At 40.0% G+C, this 24,664-nt stretch overlaps 1 protein-coding gene across 1 annotated transcript in view; it reads right to left on the reverse strand.

Annotated features, from left to right (window-relative positions):
• SCML2 (Scm polycomb group protein like 2) overlaps positions 1-24,664 on the reverse strand; it is a 67,844-nt gene that overhangs the window by 14,314 nt on the left and 28,866 nt on the right. The window contains exons 5-9 of the mRNA XM_010223434.2: positions 24,404-24,638; positions 20,226-20,314; positions 18,665-18,908; positions 6,194-6,444; positions 819-954 (exon numbers count right to left, since the gene is read on the reverse strand). Of these exons, the coding sequence (XP_010221736.2) occupies positions 819-954; positions 6,194-6,444; positions 18,665-18,908; positions 20,226-20,314; positions 24,404-24,638 (955 nt within the window). The remainder of the gene's footprint in view (positions 1-818; positions 955-6,193; positions 6,445-18,664; positions 18,909-20,225; positions 20,315-24,403; positions 24,639-24,664) is intronic.

A 24,664-nucleotide genomic window follows, 5' to 3' on the forward strand; every position in this document is an offset into this window, starting at 1 on the left:
TAGTAATCATCCCAGTTACAAATCAGCAAAAATAGTTTTCATGGTATCTTCTGGCTGGCTCATTAACAACTGCATTCTGATAGATTTATTTTCCTAGGAAACACATATATATTCACTCAGCCATTACTGAAGTTGAGACTAAAAAGAGGCATAGACACAAAAAAGACAGCTTCTATTTTAAATGTCAAAAAGTATCATAATTTCAGATAGTTCTGAGATTTCAATTGAAATATAAATTGTTTAATTAAATGGTTATAGTTTCCTCAGTGAGTTAGTTCATTAACTAGATTATTTTATTTTGCTTACACTTTTTCGAACTCATTTTATTATATTCAAAAACAAACAGGGAAGGAAGCGGGAGTTTTATTTCTCCTCATTGCCTTTATTGGGTTAGAATAATCTGAGTTTTTTTTTTTTTTTTAAATGTAAGGCTATAGAAAGATAATAGATACTATTATACATGGTCTGCAAGACCCCTAAACATCCTGTGGGTTTTTAACTAAATCTATTGCCATTTCGTATATAAAAGAGTGAGACAGACAAGAAAGAACTATTCAAAACATCCTTTAGACAGGAGCAAAATGCCAGGTCTAGCAGAACTACCAAAAGCCCTACTGTCCCAGAAATTTTCTACAGTGCAAGCAGCAAAATACCAGCTAGCACCCACTAATATCCTTTAAAAATAAGGTAGTGGAATCATGACTTACAATAATACGTTAGCAGTACATTTTCCATAATATGACATTCTTGAAAGGGGAAGCCATTTCATACTAAAAGTACATTCTTCTTCCCTCCCGCTCTTTTTTAATTCCTTTTACCTGTGGATATAACTGCTGCAGTTGTCCCAGACAAACTAAGTCCATCTTTTAGCACCTGCTTTGTGCTACTGTCCCCATCAGAAGAAGAAAGAGGCGGTAGTGGTGCAGGTGTCTGTTGTTCTGGCGGATTTTTTTTCTGTTTAAACAAAAAGTCCAAAGTCAAGATATTGCATTTTTTTCTTCTTCTTTTTCTTCTTAAAGGAGTTTGCAAAAACACTACCAATTACAGCACTACTGAAGATGTATGGTTACTAGAAAAGTACTACACACTGCAAAGAACAAAGTCCAGGAAAGGGGTAACACAAACTGTTAGCGTTCACTTACAGCTACTTAAGTAAGGCAATGGGAGATAACGGACTTAAAAAGGAACCCAACTCTATCTAAAAGGGAACAGGAGAAAAATAAAAGGTTTATATACGAAATAATGATCCTTCTAAGCCCTGGAATCATAGAAAAAGTGTTTTAAATTATTTTCTTATCTATACTCTTCCAATCACCTAGGTTTATCACAATTCCAATAAATTAGTTGGGCAGAGCAGCTATTCCTATAAAAAAACCTGATTCAAATCTAGTTGTCAGCTTTACAGAGCTTCTAAATTTTCCTTCAGAAAGGGGCTGGAATTCTCAAATAATCATTTGCTTTCTGTAACTGGTGCTTTACGCAAGACATCTAACAATCAGTAGAGTTGTAATCTAATCACACTGGTTGTCAAAACTTTTCCTTTCCCGTACCAAACTCCTTTGCAGCCTATCGTACAACAGGGTAGCAGAATCTGTAGCCCAGAGAGTTATAAATTGGTCAGTGTGCTTTACCTTCCACTTGAGATAATGGGAGGTCTTTGTTATTATTTGATTTAGACTAGGCGTTCAAAAAGAGACATGTACAAGGAAGGCATTTCTAACAGGCTTAGAAGTGTTATAAAGATACATGGAAATAAGAGAAATTTATCTATCCCCCCCAAAATTGCAAATTTCAGAGATTATCCAAGGATTTTACATTGCTGAATGCAGCACAGACCTGGCTGCTCGTGTGGTAAGGGTAGAGAAAATTCAGTCAAACTGTAGTTTCACAGAATCACAGAATGGTTGAGGTTGGAAGAGACCTCTAGAGATCATCTAGTCCAACTCCCTTGCTCAACAGTTTCAAGGCAGGCAGTGGTATTTGGGAGCCCAGTTCCTTCGGCGTTTCTTCAAACTGCACTACGAGTGCTTCCCAACACTCTGTGCTCTGTGAGCAAAGTTGCTGTTGCCAGACAGAGGCTATGGAGACACCATCCTCAGAGATATTCAAAAATCCTATGGACACAGTCCTGTGCCACGTGCTCTAGGTGTCCCTGCTTGAGCATGGGGCTTGGACTGGATGATCTAGAAGGTCCCTTCCAGCCTCAACTGTTCTGTGATGATACCCCCGTATCAGGGAATGGGTCCACATAATTGCAAGCAGAAAAAGATCTCTTAACACATGGAATAATAGGAATAATATAGGTCAACTTGGGGGAAAAAAAAAAAAAGGTTGTTTGTTAATGAAGACAACTTTTACATCAGGTGAACTAGTTTTCCGCCAGCTCCTGTTCAACTTCAAGGAGAGAGATAAAAGTGTTAGTAGTCTAAGCAAGCAGAGTTTGTGAAAATGCTGGATGGAATTGCTTTTCCACTTCAACCCAAGTGAGTAGAACAAAGTAGTCATTTATCCTTTTAGATAGAGGCTGAACCATCTATTTATATCAAATGAAGAAAACGCAAGTGTTTTCCACTTAGCAGTATTAATTTGTAAAACTTTGTAATTTGTGTATTTATTAGATAATACGTTACAAAAATCATTCTGTTGGCAACAAAAGGACACACCTTCCCAAGTGCAGTTAGTGCTTAACCTCACCACAATAAAGAACAAACCTTTTTTTTCCCTGAAATCAGAGAAAGATTCTGAATCAGAAAATTTCTGTGCCCACGGATAAAAGGCGACAAGTTTGGCCAGAGAATCTATCTGACAATGTGGTACTAAGGGGAATCACCAGGAACACAGGGGCTGCCCTGGCACGGCCTGGCACTGCAGGGTGATGAGCAGAGGCGGCCGGCTCAGATACTGAACCGAGCGGTGCCGTGTTGCTTGTCACAGATTGCCAGTGCGTCTTAGCTTTGGCTAATGGAAAGGTCTCTTCTCATCCTTAATACGGAAAATAAAAGTGCCGTTTGGAAGCTTGAGCTTTTGATTCTAACTCTGGCATTCCAGAAGGGCTCTCTGGAGAAGGGACTTACTCTCCTGGGGACTATTAGTCTGTCATTGTGCTGCAAAACATGGGTGGTCAAATGTCCAGGAGAGGGGAGGGAGTGGGAGGCATGGAAATGAAATACAAATACTACCCTACAAGACAGGGCACCTATCTATCTTCCACAAGCAACAGACGAATGTGATCAGACTAGTCAGTCATTTCCTACCCGCTCTCCAGAATGAGGAAAGAGAGCACATTACGCTTGCTCAGCGAAGCTGCTCATTTTGCAACCCCAAACTGCAGAGCAGCCAGCTGCGATCCAGAAGCCGTGCCGCCTGCCGAGGCGGGAAAGGCGGCCCATTCGCCTGGGCACAGAGCTTCGCCCGCTGGCCCCGGCCGCTCAGGGAGGTGCCTGCACAAGGGGAAGGCTGACACACACTGCACGAAGATATTGCAAAATCCTGTAGTTGCGGGGGTGAATTTAGGGCTCTGATCCATACTTTTACCAAGGCTGTTATTCAAGCAAGCCTGTGTTACCACTTGGTCTGGAAGGAATTCTCTGTACTGTTATATCGAAGCGTACTTTTAAAAGTCATGAAAGAAACGTAAAGATTTCTTTCTCATTATGTCACAGAAATACCACATAGTCCAAACTGGGAAAGAAGAATGGAAAATGAAACCTGATGTGCTTGTCACTCTTAAGGAGAAGCATAAGAAACATTCAGATAAAGGAGAAAATAACACAAAAGCTTAACATTCCTAACTGTATAATTAAAATTAATGCCGGCATAATGATAAACATTGTAGTGCAACACAGTTAAAAAGGCAGAGTCCCAGACTGCTCCTTCATTGTAAAATTTAAAAAGTCAAACAAACCTACAGTGTTTCTAGCACAGACCAATCTCCCTAAATATGCAAGTTTCAAACCAGCATGCAGTTAGCTGACACTTTTGCACAATTGCTTAGCCTGTTTTTTTTTTTTTTTCTCCTCACTTGGTATAAAAGGAAAAGCAGAAAAAAATAAAATCACATTCCAACATCTATATCATTCGAGCCTACAGGCAGTAAGGCACTCCGTGCCACATGTATGTGTGTATGTGCAGAACTCCCACATAAAATCTTCGTCTTCGCTCCTATACTAACAGCTCTAATAGTCCAAAGCAAAGCATGCTTTTAAATGCATCTTTTAAATGCATTTTGTTGAGAAAGACTCTCATAAAACAAAACATTAACAGAAATCACCATCTTATATAAACCTAAACTTTGCTCAAACAGTACGTCAAGATGCAGTAACAAACTCATGCTGGTGAGCACATTTATAGAGTGAACACAGGTTGTACTTGGCAGTTGTCAGTATGCATTAAATCACATGCAGAACATGTTGCCAACCTTATCACAACAGCAGTTAAAAACCTTCCACAGATTCTTAAAAGTAGGTCATTTTAATTTCTTCCATGTGAAAGTTAATATAGAAATATTCTAAGTTACCTCGAATTTGGGTACTACACAGCCTAAGCCCTAGGGGCTCCCAGGGGGAAATCAGGAGTGTGTTTCACTGCACCAGATGCACTGCTTGAGCACACGGAGCACAGGCAGGAGCCCCCTTCCCAGTCAGCCGCACACAGGACAGGCTCGTTTACGCTGAGCATGATGAGGGGCCAAAGTCAATGCTCCAACCACAGAGACTTCAGAGCTCCAAAACCTCTCCAACTGTTCTTTCAAAGGACACCTGAAGTTTGTCAATTTCTTTAGCACAAAAGATAGAAGAAAACTCTCATATGAAACATACCCTGCCCTTCCTGACTACTTCCTCAGGACAGGAGAGTCCCGTGATCAATGATCTCCTTCAGCCCCCCTCATAGCAAGAAGAACACCCATCCACCAGCAGAGTCTTTGTGGCAGCACCCTCCACTGCTTGAATCTCGCTCTTTGCGCAGTTTCTTATTCCCAACAAGAGAAAAAGTCAGTGCTGGTGCTTTTAAGGCATGCTCTATGAATGTTATTTCATTAGTATTTTAAATGGATCGTCACTGTCACCGAGGGGAGAAGTCCCGCTCATGCTATTAGTCCATCCCCTCCCACGCATCACTACAAACATTCCCAAGGCCACCCAGTGAACCAGGAGGCAGGGACAAGGACCCGACAGCAAACGCTTCCCACAGCACAGAGGAGGGAGTAGTGCAGGGACAAGGCACAAGCTGTCTGGCGAGAGATATTGCAGGATGGCCCTTTTACATGGCCTGTCCCCCTGAAGCACTGCTGGAACCCCAGGGGCTGAACAAGTCTTAGAAAAGTTAGATTGTACTTCCATAGTGATACAAGACTTGCTTAGATTTGTCCTGCTGCGATCTTATCCTTCTTTGTAGCAGCATTTGCACCTCTTATTTATTCAGTTATTTACTGAGCAGGAGCGGACAAAAAGCGGGGAGACATTGGGTCCATTTGCTACCAGTTCAGCATCCTGCACAGGCTCCCCTGGGATCCTCTGCCTGCCAGCTCGGGTGTCCCAGGAGCAGGGAAGGGAGGTGAGCACATGCTGAAGCAGCAGTGGGCATGCAGGCAGGAGCACCTGGCTCTCACATGGTGCGCCCAAGGGAGAAAAACACCAGCACTTCCAGAATAGGACAGAGACAGACACCCAAGGATGCTACTGCCTTGAGAAGCTTCCTATTGCATACTAGTATCTCCAGGATTAGGGAGCATCCAAGAGACTGATTCTGCAAATCCAGCTGTATGCTTAAATTTTGCCCCCCCAAGCCCTCACCACAGCTCTAACTGCTTCTACACAAGAGATGAAACAACATTAAGATAACTACATATTTGGTTCAGTAACAAAATAATGCAGACTAATTAGCCTAGGGACTTCCGTATTCTTGAAATTTTATTGAAAATAGCTGTTCCCATGAATAGTTTTTTTCTTTTCTCCATCCCAACAACTCACCCATAAATTAACTTAAATTGGTTACCTTGTTCTAGAATTAGGCTATGCACAGTAGCTAGTACTGAAATGAATAATCCAGAACAGTTATTCCTGAGTTTTTTTTTTGTAATCAGTTTCTGAATCCAATAAAGCCCTTAAGGCTGAAGTGAAGATAAAAATTGGAAAAAAATAAATCTCTCTACAAAATTCTGCAATATAAAGTAAAGTAGTAGATAAAGACTAACCTTTTTTCCAGGTTTTAAACTTTTTTTCCTTGTTTTAAGATTCTCAGTATGAGAGGTGCTTTTTGTCAGGGGAATATTTTTAGGAGACCTGCCCTTCTTGGGAACTGCAGACTGTCCAGGGGGTTTGCCCCGACCTGGCTTCCTGCCCCGTTGCGCCGGTACTGGAGCAGATTTCTGTGGAGACTGCATTGAACGTCGGGTCACTTTGGAAGGGGAAGATTGGATTTTTGCACTGCTCTTTGTAATGGAAACTGAGGAAAAACAAAAACAAAAGGGAAGGGGGGAAAAACCTCAAAATGAATGATGGAATGTAACTTTTCTAACAAAGGCTTAAAATATGTGTAATTTACATTCTAAAATAAATAATATATTTGGATATTTTGAATTTAAGTGTTTGGCATGAAACTACATAACTTCATTAAATCCAAGAAGTGAACTCTTCATACTCATTGTTTTAGAGGGACTTCCTTCAGAGAAAAAAAATGCATTAAAATATAAATTAAAAACAATTAATCCACTCACCTTATAAATGTTTCCCATAATTTTCAATCTTACTAGTACTAAGATATTTATAAGGTGCTATTTATCTAGACAGTCTTCAAAATACTTTACAAAACATATAGCCCACCATAGACATCCTTCTATAAGAGCAGCTTCTACAAATACGAGACAGGCAAACTATACCTAGGGAACTAGCAAAAAAAAAAGGGGGCAGTGAAGAAAATCATCCAACTAAAGGGGAGAAACTGATGAGAAAGCTCACATGATTATTGCCTGGTATTTTCTACCTGGAGCCATCCAGACTTCAAAATTTTATTTGAAGGAAAGACTTCCATAAATAAAATGAAAACCATCATATTTATTCATTCTTATATGGAATTGGTTCCCTGTTGAATTCCCATTGATTCCCTGACAGGAGGTTCTCCTCCCATCCCGATACAAAATTGATCCAGTATCTAGAGCATATGACTACCTTATAATCTGATGTGAACCTGCAAGCCGCAATCATATTTTATTGAGTAAAATTTCCCAGTTAGCAATCATTTTTCACACAATTCACACTAATGTAATAAGGATTTTATTTTAAAGATTCCTTTTGCAGCAGACTGATTAGAACTACAGGAGTAGGTCAGACAGGAGCTATATGTCCTCCATGAAGAGATGCTCTGCACCATACTAGACTAAAAGCGATGACCAAGTCCAGAGAACTGCATTTCTGGTTCTTTGGCCTGACATCTGACAGACATAGAATCTATTAAAGAAAAGGGAAACGAAGGGTCAAAAGGGTTTTGTTTTTTTTTTGTTTTTTTTTGTGCCAACAACCTTACTGGTGGGAGGGCTGTGAGAAAGGAGGGAGAAACCATAATGTATTTGAAATCATTTGAAGTCTTTAGTGGACGGTGCTTTAAATGATATCATCAGGATCACAACCTTTGCAGTTCACTGATGCAAGGAAAAACCTCAGTGACTCATTCTGAACTTGAACACTATGAAGTTAATGTGACATGGCTTAAAAGTACTGGAAATTAAGGTTCAAGTGGGATTCGATTGTAGGTCACCAGTGCCTGATCCAAAGCACCTTTGAAAACTAAAAGTAAAGCACGAAAGGAGCTTTTAAATAGTTAATTTCTTGGATTTGGGGGGGAATTTGAAGCAAGCCTTCTCCAAAAAGTATTAGTATTGCTTCCTGGTAAGAAACAAAACATGAAATAAAACCCAAAGATATATCTGAAAAGAGAACTAAAGAAAGTACTACGCTTTAAAGACTAACAGCTTTAATGCCTGGCTATGTGCATGATATTCACCTTTGCACCCCACCATTTTGCTTTAAAAGTGTTACTTCCTAACTGTTAACTCTTAGGCAAAAAGAAAAGGATAAAAGCACTTGCAAGATAAAATGCCCTAGTTTGAATTAACTACACACTGTAAACAGGCATCTTATAAAACACAACACACAAGTTCTACACATTTTTAAAGCTCCAGGACTGTTTACATATGTTGGGATTTGTCCAATTCAGTTACAAATCTAACATGCTTAAATAGTTCTTTATGGCCAGTTGCAGTCCTAGTACATGAAACACGGATGCTGCATCCCTAGGTATTGGAGGAACAGCAGCTTCCGGATGAGGAAAGCGACCACTTCTGCTCTTGCATACCAGAGCCCACGTTCACATATGACAGCCTCACACAAGCTGCACAGAACTTTAACCAAATGCTGCCATAGCATTCATTACTCTTCTGTCTCTGAATTTCTGAATGACAACTCAATTAAGATGCAGTCTGGGAAGCAGAACAATATCAGATGTATACTGAAAAACACAATACTCTGCATTATGCCTTGTATTATGCTTATACCAATGTAGAATATTGCCCCTTTGATTTATCCGTGCCACCCAACTATGTTTTATAAAATAATTCTGAACTTGTAAGGTAACATTGATTCACAAATTCCTTGTGCCTCTGCTGAAGCCTAACAGACACACTCCCATTCTTGCACAGTAAATAAACTGCTGATGCTAAATACACAGCTACTTGCAATGTCAACAGCAAACAAGTTTTCACGTCAACAGGTATGAGCTTCTCTGTATTGGGCACCCCTGCTCCTTTCCAGGAGAATAGCTACCAGACAAAGCCTAACAATGCAAGCTGCTCTTAGCACGTCCCGTTGCCCCCTCAAGACACAAACACAAGTATTTGCATTGCAGTATCTTCCTACCTGTGCACGCCAGAGGCCCAAAGGTTAGCGGTGCTAACCATTAAGGTGGGGGTCGGGTCCCATTTGATATTTTCCCTGCTGCCTGGGGCCGAGGCTGCCTTTCGGAACAAGCAGCGCCACAACAAAGCGCGTGCGGCCCGGGCAGCCTCCGCGGCGCGAGCAAATGAGGCGGCGGCGATTTGCATTTGTTGATTTAAGAGCCGAGCGGGGGCAGCGCGAGGCTGCTAAAGCGATTCCCATATTGTCTGCAGGCCCCACTGACAGCCATCATCAGTCACCTGCTCCTGCTTCCCTCAGCCCGGCCTTCCGAGGGAGCCCAAAGGTTACGCTGGGTCACCGAGTCCGCCGGGAAATGAGACACGCCGAGGGCTGCTGCCACCCCGCTGCAGCTGCATGCGGAGTCGTCCCCGCCAGGCCACGTGCTCTGAAGCCAGCGCGTTTTAATACTCTCATGAGAACTTGTTAAAATATATTGATGAAAAGAATAGAGACACAAAATGCCAAGCTCTGCTTGCAATTATCGCAGTGTTCAGTCGGAACGCTCGCGGCAGGGCAAACGCGATCGCCTGCGCAGGATCCTGCTCTGCATCACAACAGGCTTCTCATTTGCACAAGCGAAATCAAGCGGTTGTTTCATGCTGCTCTTCTCAAAAACACACCGAGCGCTACAGCTTCAGCAGTTTGATGCATTGCACTGCATTCCTTCCCAGGTCTTTTATTCACAGCCAAAAAACTGTACCAGCGTCCACAATAAGTGCAGACGGGAGAGCGTACTGCACAAACACACGCTGCCAGCAAATGAAGAGGCTTTTCAAAGTTTACAGAGTCCCTGCTACATTGTCGTGTCAGAGAAAGATGCAGGAGACTCATGAAATATACAGGTATCTTTCACAGTACTGCTATTTCCAAACATTCTCATTTTTTCCCCTGAAAGAATCCAGCACTTGCAGTCTTTGCATCCAACAGACATAGCAGAAAACAAAAATATTTGGGTATCTTGGGACCCATAGCCTGAAAATGCATTAGCATAATTCAGCCCTTATTTGCACAAACAGACCCACTGCAGGGCCAAATCCTTCTTGCAGAAGCAGGAAAGTTCACCAGACACATGCAGGGCTGCAAAATTTGACCCCATAATGTTTTCCTTAAGATCTCCTGGCAGACTAAGCTAGACACCTAAGACAACTGTGAAATTTGAAGCCACCGAAAATCTCCAGCACTTGCAAAAGGAATGGGACAAATGACAGCTCAGAAGCCTGAGCTCTCATGCAATTCTAATTATTAAAATTCTCTAAAACAATCCATAGCAATGGTTTCACTTTACCCTTTTATCCAGAAGGAGGAACAAAAGCTTCAGATCTGTAACACTCAGATTATAAACATCTTCCATTTGGTTAGTGCCATGGAATGACAATTTCAGGAAAAGACTTCAAAATGCCATAGTGAAATGACAAGAAGCGAAGGTGCCTGTTCCTCCATATACTCTGTGAACATAGCATTGTCACCCGAGGTTAAGGTGCCAATCAGGACAACAAAAGCAACAGTTCCATGTTTAAACCAGCCTGGCTTCCAAGATAGAGACGATCCTATTGGCACTGAGCGTTGCTCCTGAGCTCCCACTGCAAGTGAAGCCCAATGCTCTTCTCGAGATTATAAAAACCTGGTCTCTTGCATCTACAGATTAAAAAAAGGGCAGGCAAAGAGATTTAACAGCTTACCCTAAATCCATGTGAGAATTTCCCAGCAGAACTAATGGAAACATACTTTTTGAATTCTAGCCGTGGAGTTTAGCTACAAAATTATCCTTCTTGAATACAGTAAGTTACTATCACGCCAGTTTTGACAAGCTAGGAGAGGAGGTGGAAAGATTAGCATTTTTTCAAGACAGCTTACTGCCAAGGATTATGAAAAATATGTCCTTGGGTCTCAATCAAAGAGGGACTTTAAGAGCAGCCATACAAAAGCACAACAAGCATCTGTAATACACTCCAGCTCTTTCAATCCATGTCTGGGTTACTTCCAGTTATAAGACCTGAGAGGCATTGAGAGACACCGTAATACAAAATTAAGTATAATTCATCATTTTGCTCTCTAAAGAGCAACACTGCACTTAAAAACTTGAACATTTACCTTAGTAAGATACGGACAGCAAGGCTTACAATTTCCTTCTTTCTAGACTTCAATATCTGTCCCCAGTATAAAACATCCCTTTGCAAACATCTTTTGCAAAAAAAATCTATTGAAAGCTCAGGAGGAAGAAGAAAACATCTGATGAACCTTCCTCGGCCACACAAATTGGAGTTACCTAAAGCCTGTTTGGGTTTACACCTGTCCTTAAGCCTGGCAAAGCCTAACTCCGCAGCCTTGGGAAAGGGTTTCTTCACGGTTCTTTTGTGCCAGATTCTTCACCTAGCTCTTGCCCCCTCAGATTAGTCACTGAATCTGCCTGTTTTATCACATTACTTGGATGCTCAAAGTGTATCTAGGAAGACCCTCCTTTAGGAAGTTCTTCAAAAGACTGCACCTGTAACAATCTAACTTACCGTGGTGGAAAATGAACTAGATGAATTTCTAATCATGAACGAATCTGTTAATTCTCTCGCAGTAGCCTTTATTTGTGCTTTGTGCCATTTCCTTCACGGTGCATCACAACAAGAACTGTCCTTAAAACTGCACTGAATAGGAAGATTTTTTTTTTTCCAAGTAAAATCTGAAATGATTATCCAGAGACTAAGACCAGGCCTGACAAAAACTCTGGGAAGAGATGCTGTACTCATTTCCTCCAATAGCACAACCAAGATGAAGAGTAGGCCCAAAATGAGATAGTAACACGCAACAAGCTTCAAAGGAAGGAAAAAAGAAACGCCCATGGCTAATGCAAAGCCACAATTTGAATGGCATGGGGTTTGAATGGCAGCACTGGTATTCCTGACATGTGCACTAACAGACACTTGCACATGGTCCAGCCAGCCCCCTTCACTGGTTGGGCAACAGAGTCAGTGACGACATGAGCAGCCATAGGACCTGAAGAGGAGCAAATAAAAAAAGTTGTCTATGTAACAATCAAAAATGTGTGGACTTGAATCAATTGTAGTTTAAAAGGAAATCATAGCTAATAATAACTGCCTTATAATAAATGTGGTAAGGTGGTCAGAAAAAAAAGACACAGTTCGAAAAAAGGCAAAATCTTCTCCTTTTCCTAAGTGATTACTGCCCTGTAGCAGCACCATCCAGACCTTGTTGCAAGATGCCAAGAAACATTAAGAACAAATAAAAAAAGCTTAACGTGAGAGAATGGGGCAAATCAGATTTTAGCCTGAAGCACTGAAGAGTTTTTCATGTACAATTCTGAAGACAGCATAAATCTGCTTACTGTATGTGCCTGATCTAACTACTGTGACCTGCTCATGAAAGGAAGCTGGCTTAGCTGAGAGAAAAACGAAACTCCCAACAGTAGCAAATTGTACCATTTCAACATTATTTCCTTTAATGAAACTTAAGTACTCCTGCGCTTATCTGATTTTTTTTCACTACTTTAAAATTACACAATGCAGAGGCTTTTCACAGATTTGTAGTAGCTCTTTCTCAAGTGGCTTCAAAACTTTTTTTTGTTTGTTTTATCTACAAATACCATAGAGGAGAACTGGATTTTATAATGATGTTGCACATTTGGGTAGAACTCAGCTGAAAACACAGCACAGTTATTTTGATGTAATTCCATCCTCAGGAATAGAGCGTATGCTTCTAGTAGCTAGTTTGGAAAAAAAAATGTACAAAGTATTGAGATTGTGAAATAAAAATAAATGAAATTAAACTAGGAGATCATAAGACAAAGGTGACCCTTCTTAATCTCTGTTTGTGACTGTATCATTCTTATCACCACAGACAGTTTTTGAAAGAGATCTTTAACATCACAGGCTGATGAGTTCAAAGAAGAAAGACTGCTCGCACTGACCACGGACGCACTGAACTGGGAGGAATGCAGTGAGGTGACACATGGCATGGCGGGCGAAAGGCAGAAGGGAATTGGGGAGCTAGGGATAAAAGCTACAATTTCCCACCATTTCCATCTAGATTCCTGCATCACTTGCCTTTGGTGATGGAGCAAAGTTTCCCCCGGGATGCTCCAGAGAGCATCACCTCCTGTGTGACTTTCCCTGCCCGGGAGCACACCTCAGCCTCGGTCCCATTTCAGAAGGGTGTGGGGGTCAGGGATAGGGAGACGCAGATCCCGCTCCAGCCCCTGTTCACATTTAAACAATAGATGCTACCTCATGCTTAATGTGATTTTTGCAGTTAAAGCTCTTTATGACTTCCCAAACAGCTTGTTCATGTTTGTTCTTTTCTTTGCTCCTTTACAGAAAATGTTTTGCTTATAAATAAAGAGGTGCTTTGCTCAAGTACCTGCCATTTGCATGTAATGACTCAATGGTAAAATGAGTTTATATAGAAACAGCCAACAGAAACTGTTCAGACAATCTCCAGTTAACTGCCTTCTAGTTGTGTCCTAAAGCGTCAGATACAGCAAGTTACAGAGCAGTACAAGAATATTCTTAGCCATAAGTAAAAGATTTCTACTATCCAAGCGAGTAACACAAAAATCACAAAGTATGGCAGTCAGAAAAAAGAGTTAATAGAAAAATGTCCAAAAGATATGAAAACTAATGTATCCATTGTAAAGTATGCCAAAAGCAGAAATTATCCAAGCCAGCAGACGATCAATGAGCACACATACAAGATGACGCTAAAGCAACAAAATTCTATTTTTTTTGTTAACATTCATATTCACTCAAAAGGAGCCTGCATAAGTTCCCATACCAGAACCCCTATTTGCAGTGATTTAAAACAAGTTATCTGACATGAAGTGCCAGTAGAAGAGGTTAGGGAACGGAGACAAAACAAATAGTAAGGAGTTGGCAGGACAGACAGTACTTAAGAGTTTTAAGGAAACTGAAAGACAAAGTGACCAACCTACTGACTATGCTGTGCAAACTCTTCCTTAAAACTGCCTCGGGTCCAGAGACTTAAAGGTGGTTAATGCAATGCCAACATTTTCAAAAGGTTCCAGGAAGTTGTAGACAGGATACCTGATGTTTGTGCTGGCTGAGGTGCTAGAAGCTAGCGTACATAACAGAAGTAATGGCCACAGAGATAAATACAACATATTGGGGAAGAACCAAACATGCTTCCTGTAAAGAAAGGAGTCTGTTAAGGGGTATGTGGAAAGTCAATTGATGTAGTCTGTAGATTAGCATTTGTTTTTAAATTCTCTTCAAAATTTTTGAAAAACTACTCCCTCCTCGCAAAAGAAAAGAAAAAACTCTCTAAGCTTGGGAACAAATACGATGGAAGATCCTTACGATCCTTTTAAAGAATTTCTTGGAAAATACCAAACATTGATCAGGAATAAGCAGACATGTTTCCACAGTCAAGAGGACTCCCAGCAAGAGACCAGATCTCTGCCTGGGCTTGTGTCATTCAATAAATTTAAGATTCTGGGGAGAGAAAAAAAAAAAAGAGGAGTAAAGCACAAGATGGCAAGAATTATTACTTGAATCAGTAAAGATGTAGAGAAAGATCTTCCAAAAATGCAAGGCTGCTTAGCAGCTAACAGTGTAACAGATGAAATTCAATGTCAAGCATTTCAAAATAACACAGCTTCTGCCACCAACAATGAGCTACTAGATGATTTACACAAAAGTGACATCTTGGAATTTAACTATTTTACAGTATTAGGTCATTGCTCCACAAGAGTACAAAAATCCCAGCTAGAAAGCAAAGATTTATTATAAAGGAGGGGAAAAAAAAAAAAAAAAAAAAGGGAACAGAAAACACAACAGTGCTATTGAGCCTTACATTCTGTGTGCATTTCTGGTTCCAGTGGTTCAAAATGATAGAGCTGAAATGGAAACAGTGCATAAGAATGAAATTATGATCAGGTGAACAGATGATCAGAAGAATTACAGTGATCCCATACAAGGAAAAACAGAACAGGACTTCACAAGCTGGTAATAGAGACTACTGAGGTAAGACAGAATATAGGTCTCAAAATCATGACTAAAATGAGGAAGACCAACAGGAGTAACTGTCAACCGGAAAGCAGAAGAATCTATTTCTATGCAAGAACTAGAGGACAACAAATGAAACTGCCAGAAACTACCAGAAAGAATTCTCTCTTTTCCACAGAACAGATCCTTAAGTACAGAACTCCCTGCCTCAGAATGTCCTAGGTGCTCCGAGTTCAGATGGCTCTAAATGTACTTGAGGCGAGGAGATGGAAACCTCCCAGGCAGGATGCAGCACAGAGGCATTACTCCTGGTCTTGAGGGCTGCCAGGTATTAGTAACACTTCTGCAAACCTCTCCCCTAGCTGTTCATGTTTGTCTTCAGACATCTGCTTGCAGCCACTGCGAGAGAAAGTATGCTAGAGCAGCTGGTCCTTCGGACTGATCCGGCACAAACACCATGACACCAACTTCAATCTGCAGCTGTAGTTCACACTGAGCAACAAGCCATCTCTAACAGCACTGAAGTCACACAGAGACAGAAGAACAAGCTACTGCATCCTTCTACTATTAATCTTGGCCCAGCTGGCCAAGCTGATAATAAGCACTGCGGCCAAACCATGCAGTACGTATATCACTACGATTGGAGATATTTCTAGAGAAACCTACCAACTACAGTAATAGCTAAACAGAGCTACTGCTAGAATAACTAATAAATAGTATGACTACATTTCATACGACGGTGCACATGCCTTAACGCCTAGGTTCACCTAAGTTGTGTTTACTGAAAATTACCAAAGACAACACCAGCAAGACTTAACACTTGCATGTTGAAAAAAAAAAACAAAAAACAGAAACAACAACAAACTTTTCTCTAACTTTCCCTTTTTATCTTCTAGCAATTGTGTGTCAGTTCTTGAGGTTATCTTTCTAAAAACAATGGAGCTCACAAAAGATAGAGCTGAAAAGCCTAAATATGTCCCGTAAGTTTTTCCGAAGTAAATTCAACCATACTTAAGAAGTCTGTGTCTTAATTGGTCCTTAAAAACCTCCTACGACAAAAGTCTACATCCTTTACAGAGATCCGAAACGGCTGAAATGCTCAAATAAGACCTTCCCCAGGTTCTAGATTAGGCCTCCCTCATTGCAATTCTTCACCTCTCTTGCTAAGTGCTAAACTAGGTCATAGAAATGTAAGTCTCTTGACAGCAGACTGTCATTTTAGGAATAGTTGACACTTAGAGAACCAGGCAAGCACTCTCATACCTAGATTAAGAGATACACTTTTGCTTGGGCACTACCAGCTGTGGGGTGGTCCTTTAAGAGAATTTTACTACATTTATATCCTTTCAGAAGAAAAAAAAAGAAAAAAAGTAGTTGAAAAAATTTAACTTCCCACTTCATTCACCCTAAATTCTAAGCCACGCTCAGTCAAGTATTCTTATTTCCTACCGTGATAAAATTAAGACAGGGATACTAAGCCAATCTGCAGGATAAAAAAAAAGTCTGGGCCAGAATGACACTACACGATTTCAAGTGAATTCCTACTATACAGTATTTCTCATACTTTCTTCCTTTACAGAGGTAGATGCAGTCTATGTTATTATGACTTAATTCAAGAATCGCAACAATATTTTCATATTCCTGACTTAAATTACTTGATTACACTCTCCCTGAAGCTATTATTTACATCTTAATAAAGGGCTATCGTTACAATTCTTTAATGACTCAAGAAATAAAACTGTGCTGAAAAAAATCCCTGAGAACAGTAAATATTTCATCTAGCTATGTAAACTAGACAAATGCATATAGCATGCACGTTTAACAAATGAGGACAAAAAGCACAATTTAAAACTCAACAAATACTTACTGCTCAGAATGAGGAAAAAAGAAGTAAAGCTAAAAAATTTAATAAAACCTCAGTTTTTAATATTTTGGGCTCACCTTTAGAATTAAAAACAACCAAATCCCCATGAGCCTGCACCTTCCGGCCTCCATTCCTATCATATAACCCAAATTCTCCGTTTTGATTTAAGGCAAGCAAGATTTTTGCCTCAGGTCTTATCAGTATTTAAAGAACCATTGTTTTTAATAACAATGCAATAGGCTTCATAAAAATTTTCCATCTTAGGTATTCCAGGCCTTCAATAATCTTGAATATACTGTAGAAATCTGTTTGTTCATTGTACTACCCGAACGACTGCAATCATCTTTACTACTTGCTATACAAATCTTACATCTAAGCTCTGTCAAACACCCTACGTAGTATCTCAAAACACTGTTTCTCCAGCACTGACACTGGAGCAGTCCAAGTGATTCGACAGAGCTCCTTCCCAGGAGATGCAATGGGATGCAGCAATCTCAACTGCCACAAAAACATCTTCTAAAAAAAAAAATATATATATATATGTATCTGTCACTTGCTTCCACAGCCTCCTTTTGTATAAAGCCATTTTATTTCCTCAGAATTAACATCATTAACTTCCCATGATAACACCTGCTCTTCATAATCTGTCAAGACACGGACAACCTTCGTACGAAGCCAAGAAATATACTTCCAAGAGTGGGAAGTGAAGCACAGCAGCACTAACACAACACTAACAGCCTAGTCAGTTTTGTACCCATAGCATTACATCCGATTCGACGCAGTCGCCTTCACGTAGCAGGTTTTTGCCTGTTCTTGTGGCTCTGCCAGCAGAGCTGCTCCCTGGTTGGAACCTGCCAAGGAAGACTAAACTAGATCACAGTTACTTTGTCACACTGGCAACAGCTGAAGGCAGTAATTAGCAACAGGGAAATGAGGGCAGGGATGCAAGGAAAACAGCAAGCGACTGAGAAAGGTACTCTTGACTAATCCCACTTAGATTCTCCACCCAGTTCTTGACGTGACGTGCTGGCATAAGTTTAAGAAAAACGACAGGGAGATAGAAGGCAGAGAAAGTGACTGATTTTTTACTTTCTTGCTTCTGTTTTTTCAGTACTTCTAGTGAAAACAGGCTCCTCCTTTCAAACCTCTCCTTATCTCTAATCTGAAGGGAGCAGAGTAAAATGGTGCAAGCTGTTTGGCAGCAAAACTTCAGATGCCAGAACCTTGGCCAGAGGTCCCCTGAGAAGCAAAGGTTCCCAGGGTAGATGGCTACATCTTACAACCCACAGGGGCTGTTAAAGGAACTCTATAGCCGTATGTTCAAGCATCCACACAGGTATGAGGATGATAAAGCATGCAGAACACATAGCTTCAAAATAGAATTTTGGGAGCGTGAAGCAAAAGACACTAAATACACAGTTTAAATGTTCAAGCATCAAAGAAGCAAAGCTACTACAATACGTTCCTATAAAACATCTATTTTGCCTTCCTTTTGTAGCAGTTAGATAAATATAAGGCACTGCTGCAGAGACTATATTAGTGTCATTACACAGGAACATTTAACCACCTGTAATATAAACAGTAAACATAGGTTAAATCCAAGATTCTCCCTGAGCACAGAAAAAAATAAAGATTATCAAGCACACTTGTAACAGCAATTATTAAATAAAATATATGTCCAGAGTTAACAAGAGCTTACAAAAATAATTTCCCAGAAACTACACCATTAGCTCTAAATTACTTTAAAAAAATAACAATATTGCAGCCTCATCAGCTACTTGTACACCAAACCTTCAGTCTTATCTGCATACAGCCAGCTGGTTTTAAAAATTCTGCTATAACTGAGAGGAAGAATAATCAAGCAATATTATTAGTCATCTTACCATTGCTCCCTGGTGGCTGTAATGCATCTCCTGTCAAGCTACACCATCCGACCGGGAAAATATCTCGAGAATCGTATCTGCACCAGTAGTCAAATGCTCCTCTCCAGCCATCAAATGTAACGAAAACTTCATCTCCTTTAACATCTCCAATGGTTGCTGGGCAAATTAAGTAGGGGTTCTTTCTGTCTATAGCTTCAAGTTTCATCCCAACTTTAAAAGAATTTGGTGCAGGCTTTGGTGGTTCCTATGAGAGCAAGGGTGGGAGAACATTTGTCTTTGTATTACCTCTTACAAACAAACAAGCATTTTTTCTTCACAATTCTTTCTTCTTACAATGTTGTGAAAATAGTATAATATATGTTTTTTTTTAATCTTTATTCATATATCAAATTTGTTTTTGCTCTTCTGCACTATAAAGACTAGATTGTGTATTCACGATCACAGCTGGAAGAATCCTCGTGACAGAAAGACTACAATAAAAGTATTTTCATAAGCAATAGGTTCCACCCAGCACGCTATGGGCAACAGGACAACAGGAAGACTAAAATGAAATCATTGCGTATTAATACTGACAACTGTCTAGTACAAACTTCACTTCTCAATAAAGCCATGAAAAAAAAAACATTAACATTGGACATTATTTATAGGCCCCTGTGAGCCAAGCTAGCCTTGGATCAATTCCAAGTAGACAACAGCAAAACAAACATCAAGTCAATGTGACCAGCAAAGTTACAGAGCACAGCAGTGACTAAATGGAAGCTGAATCACCACCTTGCCGTAGGAAAGGCATCATACAAAAAAGAAAAGAATTTCATAATCCCTAAAAGATCTCAGGCAGGCTAGTACACTGATGTATGAATTATCACAGCTCAAAAAAGTTTAAAGTTAGCGTGTAAGCAATGAGGCTGCAGGTCTGAACCACACTGTTCAATCTGCTGCCATACTGGTAAATGAAGTCACTCAATATGACAGCAGCATTTTAGCACCCTGAGGGGAACAGCAAGGCAAAAAGATTGGACCAACAAGACGTTTTGATAGAATGATTGTTCCTATATATGTATTTTTTTTAATTTATGTTTCAAAAAGCGTCAGAATACCCTTTACTATTACTTTAAACTACATTCCTATTAACATTTTAAAGCCTCGATAGACATCCAATGAAAACTTCTAACAAAACCTCTCCAAGCACTGTGGTACTCCAGTGGCTCTTAACTACCACTAAAACTTTTACTCCTGTGCACAACCACACGAATATGGTGCTGCTAACAAGCGAGAGCTGCATCACATCCTAAATCCTTGAGAGAGAGAAAAAAGAGTCAACATTTTTTTTTCTAAATAGCACAGCACACTTTGAAGTTCCAGATGTGGGCAAAAAAAGCAACGACCATCCAATGGATCAGATGATCACCTCCTGTCTAACTTTGTAGTTTGCCAATCCAATTCAAAATATTTTTTAATATTCTTGCCTTCCCCCCCAGGGAGCAGAGCTTAGTATCTTGGCTTCCTCAATAACAAAAGTAACCATGAACCAGCTGACAATATCTCAGAGCCCCTTTCTTACCTTCTTAAAGAAAGCTGCAGGCGCCATTTCAGCTCCATTCAGCGTTCTTAAGAGAAACATTGGCCAAGAAGATGCATTCATCTGGAATCCTAAGCAACAAACACATTACTTAGAAACAGAAAGCAGAGATTTTGCATATAGAATACAAAATGGAAGGAGAAGGATGTAAAATTTGCCTTACTAATGCCTAGTTCCCTGTATTTTGCACTTGGCTTGAAATAAATGTAGCCAAGAAGGGACCGATAAGGCAGCTGTTGGTGCAGAAGGCTGTGCATGCATTTCCATTTTGAGTGGTTTGCCTGTAGATCACTTGTCACAGTCTAACTCTGAGATATGGGAGGTGATAACCAAGTCACCTGGCACATTCTCTGATCCAGTGGAGCTTCCTCAGTGCAAGTACCCCGTTTGCTTTTCTGAGACACTTTCTACTCTCATTCCCAAAAAAACATTCTTAGTTCCCACTTTTCTCATTTACTAGAGATACCTTTTCATTTTCAAGACTACTGTAATCCTTTCACTGGAACACAGACAAGAAATAGAACTGGTTTCTTCTCTTTCCTCCATAAACGAGCAAACAAAGATACATACATACATATGCATACATACACACACTCTTTTAGACCAAAGGATAAACAGTGAATTTAATAAAAGCATATGCTGTATTGCAAAACACAATGTAAGTTGTTCTTGATTTTAAATTCTTCATTAAAGAAATGAATAAAAAGTAAAAACAATGATCAGATCCGTTTAGATTAATGACCTTATTCAGGCAGAACAAAGGTTTGGCTGAAACTACTTTCAGTCCAGGTAATCCTCCCTGAGAACCAACTCAAGGGAAAGGAACCTGAGGAACCTGAGTTCCTTTCCAGTTAAAAACACCCCCTTTGCTTTCTGAGCTTTCCAAACATAGGCTTCAAAGTAATGAATGAAGTGAAAGATATACTAGGCATTTGGTTCTCTGTCTTTAGCAGGTAAGCACCTGGCATAGCTCAATAGGTGAACAGATGTAAGACAAATAGGAAACCTCTCCACAAAGCACGTAGTTCTAAAATCTGCCAGGAATTGAGGTGTTTGCTCATAACCAGCCTCCATGAACCCTTTAAGAAGTGCAAAAGTAGATCATGACTTGCAGCTTTCCATTTGCCAAATAATTAAACGACCTCAAATTGGACTGTGTAGTATAACGGCCCTTTACCTTGTAGCTTTAAGTTATCTTCTGTTGAATAAAGAGCCTTCTGGTTGGAACTACCCCTAAATGAATACAAAACTCATGCCTGACAAATGATGCCATAACATGAGGACTACTGAGCTGATCATCAGACCTGGTTTGATACCAGAATCTTTCCATGCTCTAAACACGTTTGATTCTTGAAATACCATAATCCTAGCCAGCTACCACAGAAAAGACTTATACATGAGACAGCAGCATGACAGCTGAGCAACAGCTTAAGTTAACTTCATTTGGTCTTTGAATTGCGCTGGTTAAAAAAAAAAAAAAAAAAAACAGAAAACGTCATCCTCAAGGGAGTTTTCTGAAAACATTAAATGGCTGAAAACAGCAAGAACAACGAGAAATCACCTCTGACAAACGGAAGCTGGAATAAGAAACCTTTGCTACATTAATCACTTTCAGAAACCTGGTGCAACATGCATAATTAAATCTATGTAACAATCAGGTAGGAGGGAAGATTTTTAACTTGTTATTACGAAAGAAATAGAACATTAGTATCCAGAAGGCTCCCTACTACTCAGGAGAGAGAGAAAAAAAAATCAGTTTAAATGTCTAACAGGAGGTAATTATACACCCAATTAGTTCCCAGCTTTGCCCAGGAACAGGATGCTGTAAAACAGCCAAAAAGGCTTTTTCAAAAATTTATCTAGGTATAGCAGAATGCTTGCTGGCTGGACCGTAGCCTATCTCTAGGAAGATCTAGGACAGGAGGGACAAAATAAGGGCACTTGCATTCTTTTCTGAATAACCAGCAATTGTTCTGAGGGCAGATACGCTCGCATTCCTGGTGGTTTGGGAACATCTTGTCAGGTACAGTATGACCAGGAGCCTGACTGAACGAAGTGCGAGACAGTATCCAAATGGTATCCATCAACCCTGCCACTGAGGAGCACAAAATGTTGCTCTTCTTAATGGGTAAGCTGATCCCATTAAACATAAGCCAGAGTTGTTTCGTATATCACGCTCATTTAGCAACAGGTTTATAAAAGTACTAGGCCCCTGAATTAAAGCCATACATATAAAACTGGACATCTGAAGGAACAGGTCTACTCATTCCTCTAACCATCCTCTTTCATACTGGTAGCACAGCATTCGTTCTAAGAGGGTGTACCTAGAACTCCAAAGAGATTAAACTCCTCAAAAAAGTTTTAGATTTTCTTTTTCTTCAAGAATTTACAATGTTTTCATTTAAAACTTATTATGTTCCAAAGAAAGAAGGAAAATCCCATTCTGGACTCAAACTACATCTTTCCATCCTAAACAGTACTTTTTCCAGACAGTTGTGCCCCTGCTGCATTGCCTTCCTTGTGTTTCTAAGGCATCAAAGCAGCACAAAATTCTGTCTTTATAATCTAGTTTAAGTGTCTTAAAGGTTACATATGCTCATATACTGTACTGCTGCTGTAACTGCTTGTTTATTTAAAAGCAAATCAAGTTTCACATTGTAACAATACGGTAATGTTCACGTGGATCTGAAAGTCTTAGCATCTAATATTCACAAATTTAAGAGGTTTTCTTTTTATTTTAAATAAAAAAATAAAGAAAGTATACTTATCTTTACGGAACCTCTGTTTTTTCATGTGCAAGATTTACTAATGATACCAAAGCCAGAAGGAGATTTATAACCACAAGATGAGAAAACACTAGTAACATTCTTATATTATTTCTCAGCAGAAGGTTACAAATTCGAGCAAGGGGGGCAAGGGGGTTGCTGCTGTGTGGTTTTCTTTTCTTGTCTTTTTTTTTTATAAGGGAAGTATTTGTCTTTTTTTTAGGGTTTTTTTTTTAAAGCAGAACTATTTTCAAACTAATATGAAAAATGTTTTTGCTTCAAAAATGTTCAAACCTAGAATTTATTCTATAACAAATATGGTTCAATATACAGATTAATCATACAAAGAAAAGTTGTGAAACAATTATATTAACCAGAGGTCAGTCAAGTCAACTTTGACTGTTCATCTACAACAAGGAATTCCTTTGTACAGTTCCCCCTTCAATAAACCCCCTCAAATCTTTTTTGACAAAGCCTAAGTACTGTTTCCTCAGTTTGGGGAATCACAATGTCATAGCTTATACCGCCCACACAAGGCAAGAGATATTCTGCAGACTAAGTCTATTTTAGGTTTTGTACTATTTCTAAACACAAGAAAGCTATATTTTGTTTATGAGTGTTCATAGTGCTCATAACCCAGTCATAAAAAACTGATCAGGCATCCCCCAAGATGCGTGGATTAGAGGAGATCAGAATCGTATGCAATATAAGTTTACAGTTTGCCAAATCCCCAGAGTGCTTTTCTCCCACCTCTGAGCAGAACGTTACAACACTGAGCCAGCCCTTCCTACGCTGCCTTTCCCAGATCACAACAATTTTCTCTGAGAGCTTGAAAAAAACATTCAGATAGTCCTAGACTGATGCGTCTCCTGCTGCCCAGCAGGATAGGTTTAGGCTACCAGGGAGCGCCTTCTAGTGGGCCACTTTATTCAGCTGAAGAAGAAAAAGGAAAAAAGCATCACTCTGCTTTCACCACTGCTACTCTATTCTTACCAACAAGGCCTGCTAAAAGGAGCAAACACATAAAGGAAGAAAATACTATATCCATCCGCACCCACAGGATAGGGTGTGTATCAGGAAATATTTTTAGACTGCTGCACAAGACAATACATTTGGACATTAAAAAAGTTGTCAGTCTGACACACCCATTTAATAATAAAGGATATTTATAAAAATAACAACTCAAAATCTAATTATTCTGCTTATTCTTATGTCCAAAAAATCCAAACCAACAAAAGTGGCAATTGATTTACTCTGAACTGCCTTGCTTACCTCTCCTTTGGAAGCAAATAATGGTTCAGGGAAGTACGATCAAATTTGCCAACATGAAAAAACAAACTTGCCTGTATGAAAGCATCACTCCAGATGCCACAGTTCAGAAACTTTGTTTCTTACCAAGAGGAGGCTGGAGCATTCCCCCTTTCTTTTCACAGGTGCCGATTGGCTGTATGTCCAAGGAATCCACAAGCCTCCAAAAGTCATTTTTGTTGTCACTTCCATCGAGTCGCAACCTCAACCTGGCACCAGTGATTCCAATTACCGTGGCTATACAAACCGAGGTGACATTGCGAGGGTCACGGGCTTCCAGTTTCATACCAACTTTGAAATCATTCGTAGGGGGAATTCTGGACTACAGGAAGAGGCAAAAGACATGTT

Source organism: Tinamus guttatus, unplaced genomic scaffold (genome assembly GCF_059628265.1).
Source record: "Tinamus guttatus ecotype Peru unplaced genomic scaffold, ASM5962826v1 Tinamus_guttatus_pri_ptg000470l, whole genome shotgun sequence".
NCBI classification, from domain to species: Eukaryota; Metazoa; Chordata; class Aves; order Tinamiformes; family Tinamidae; genus Tinamus; species Tinamus guttatus.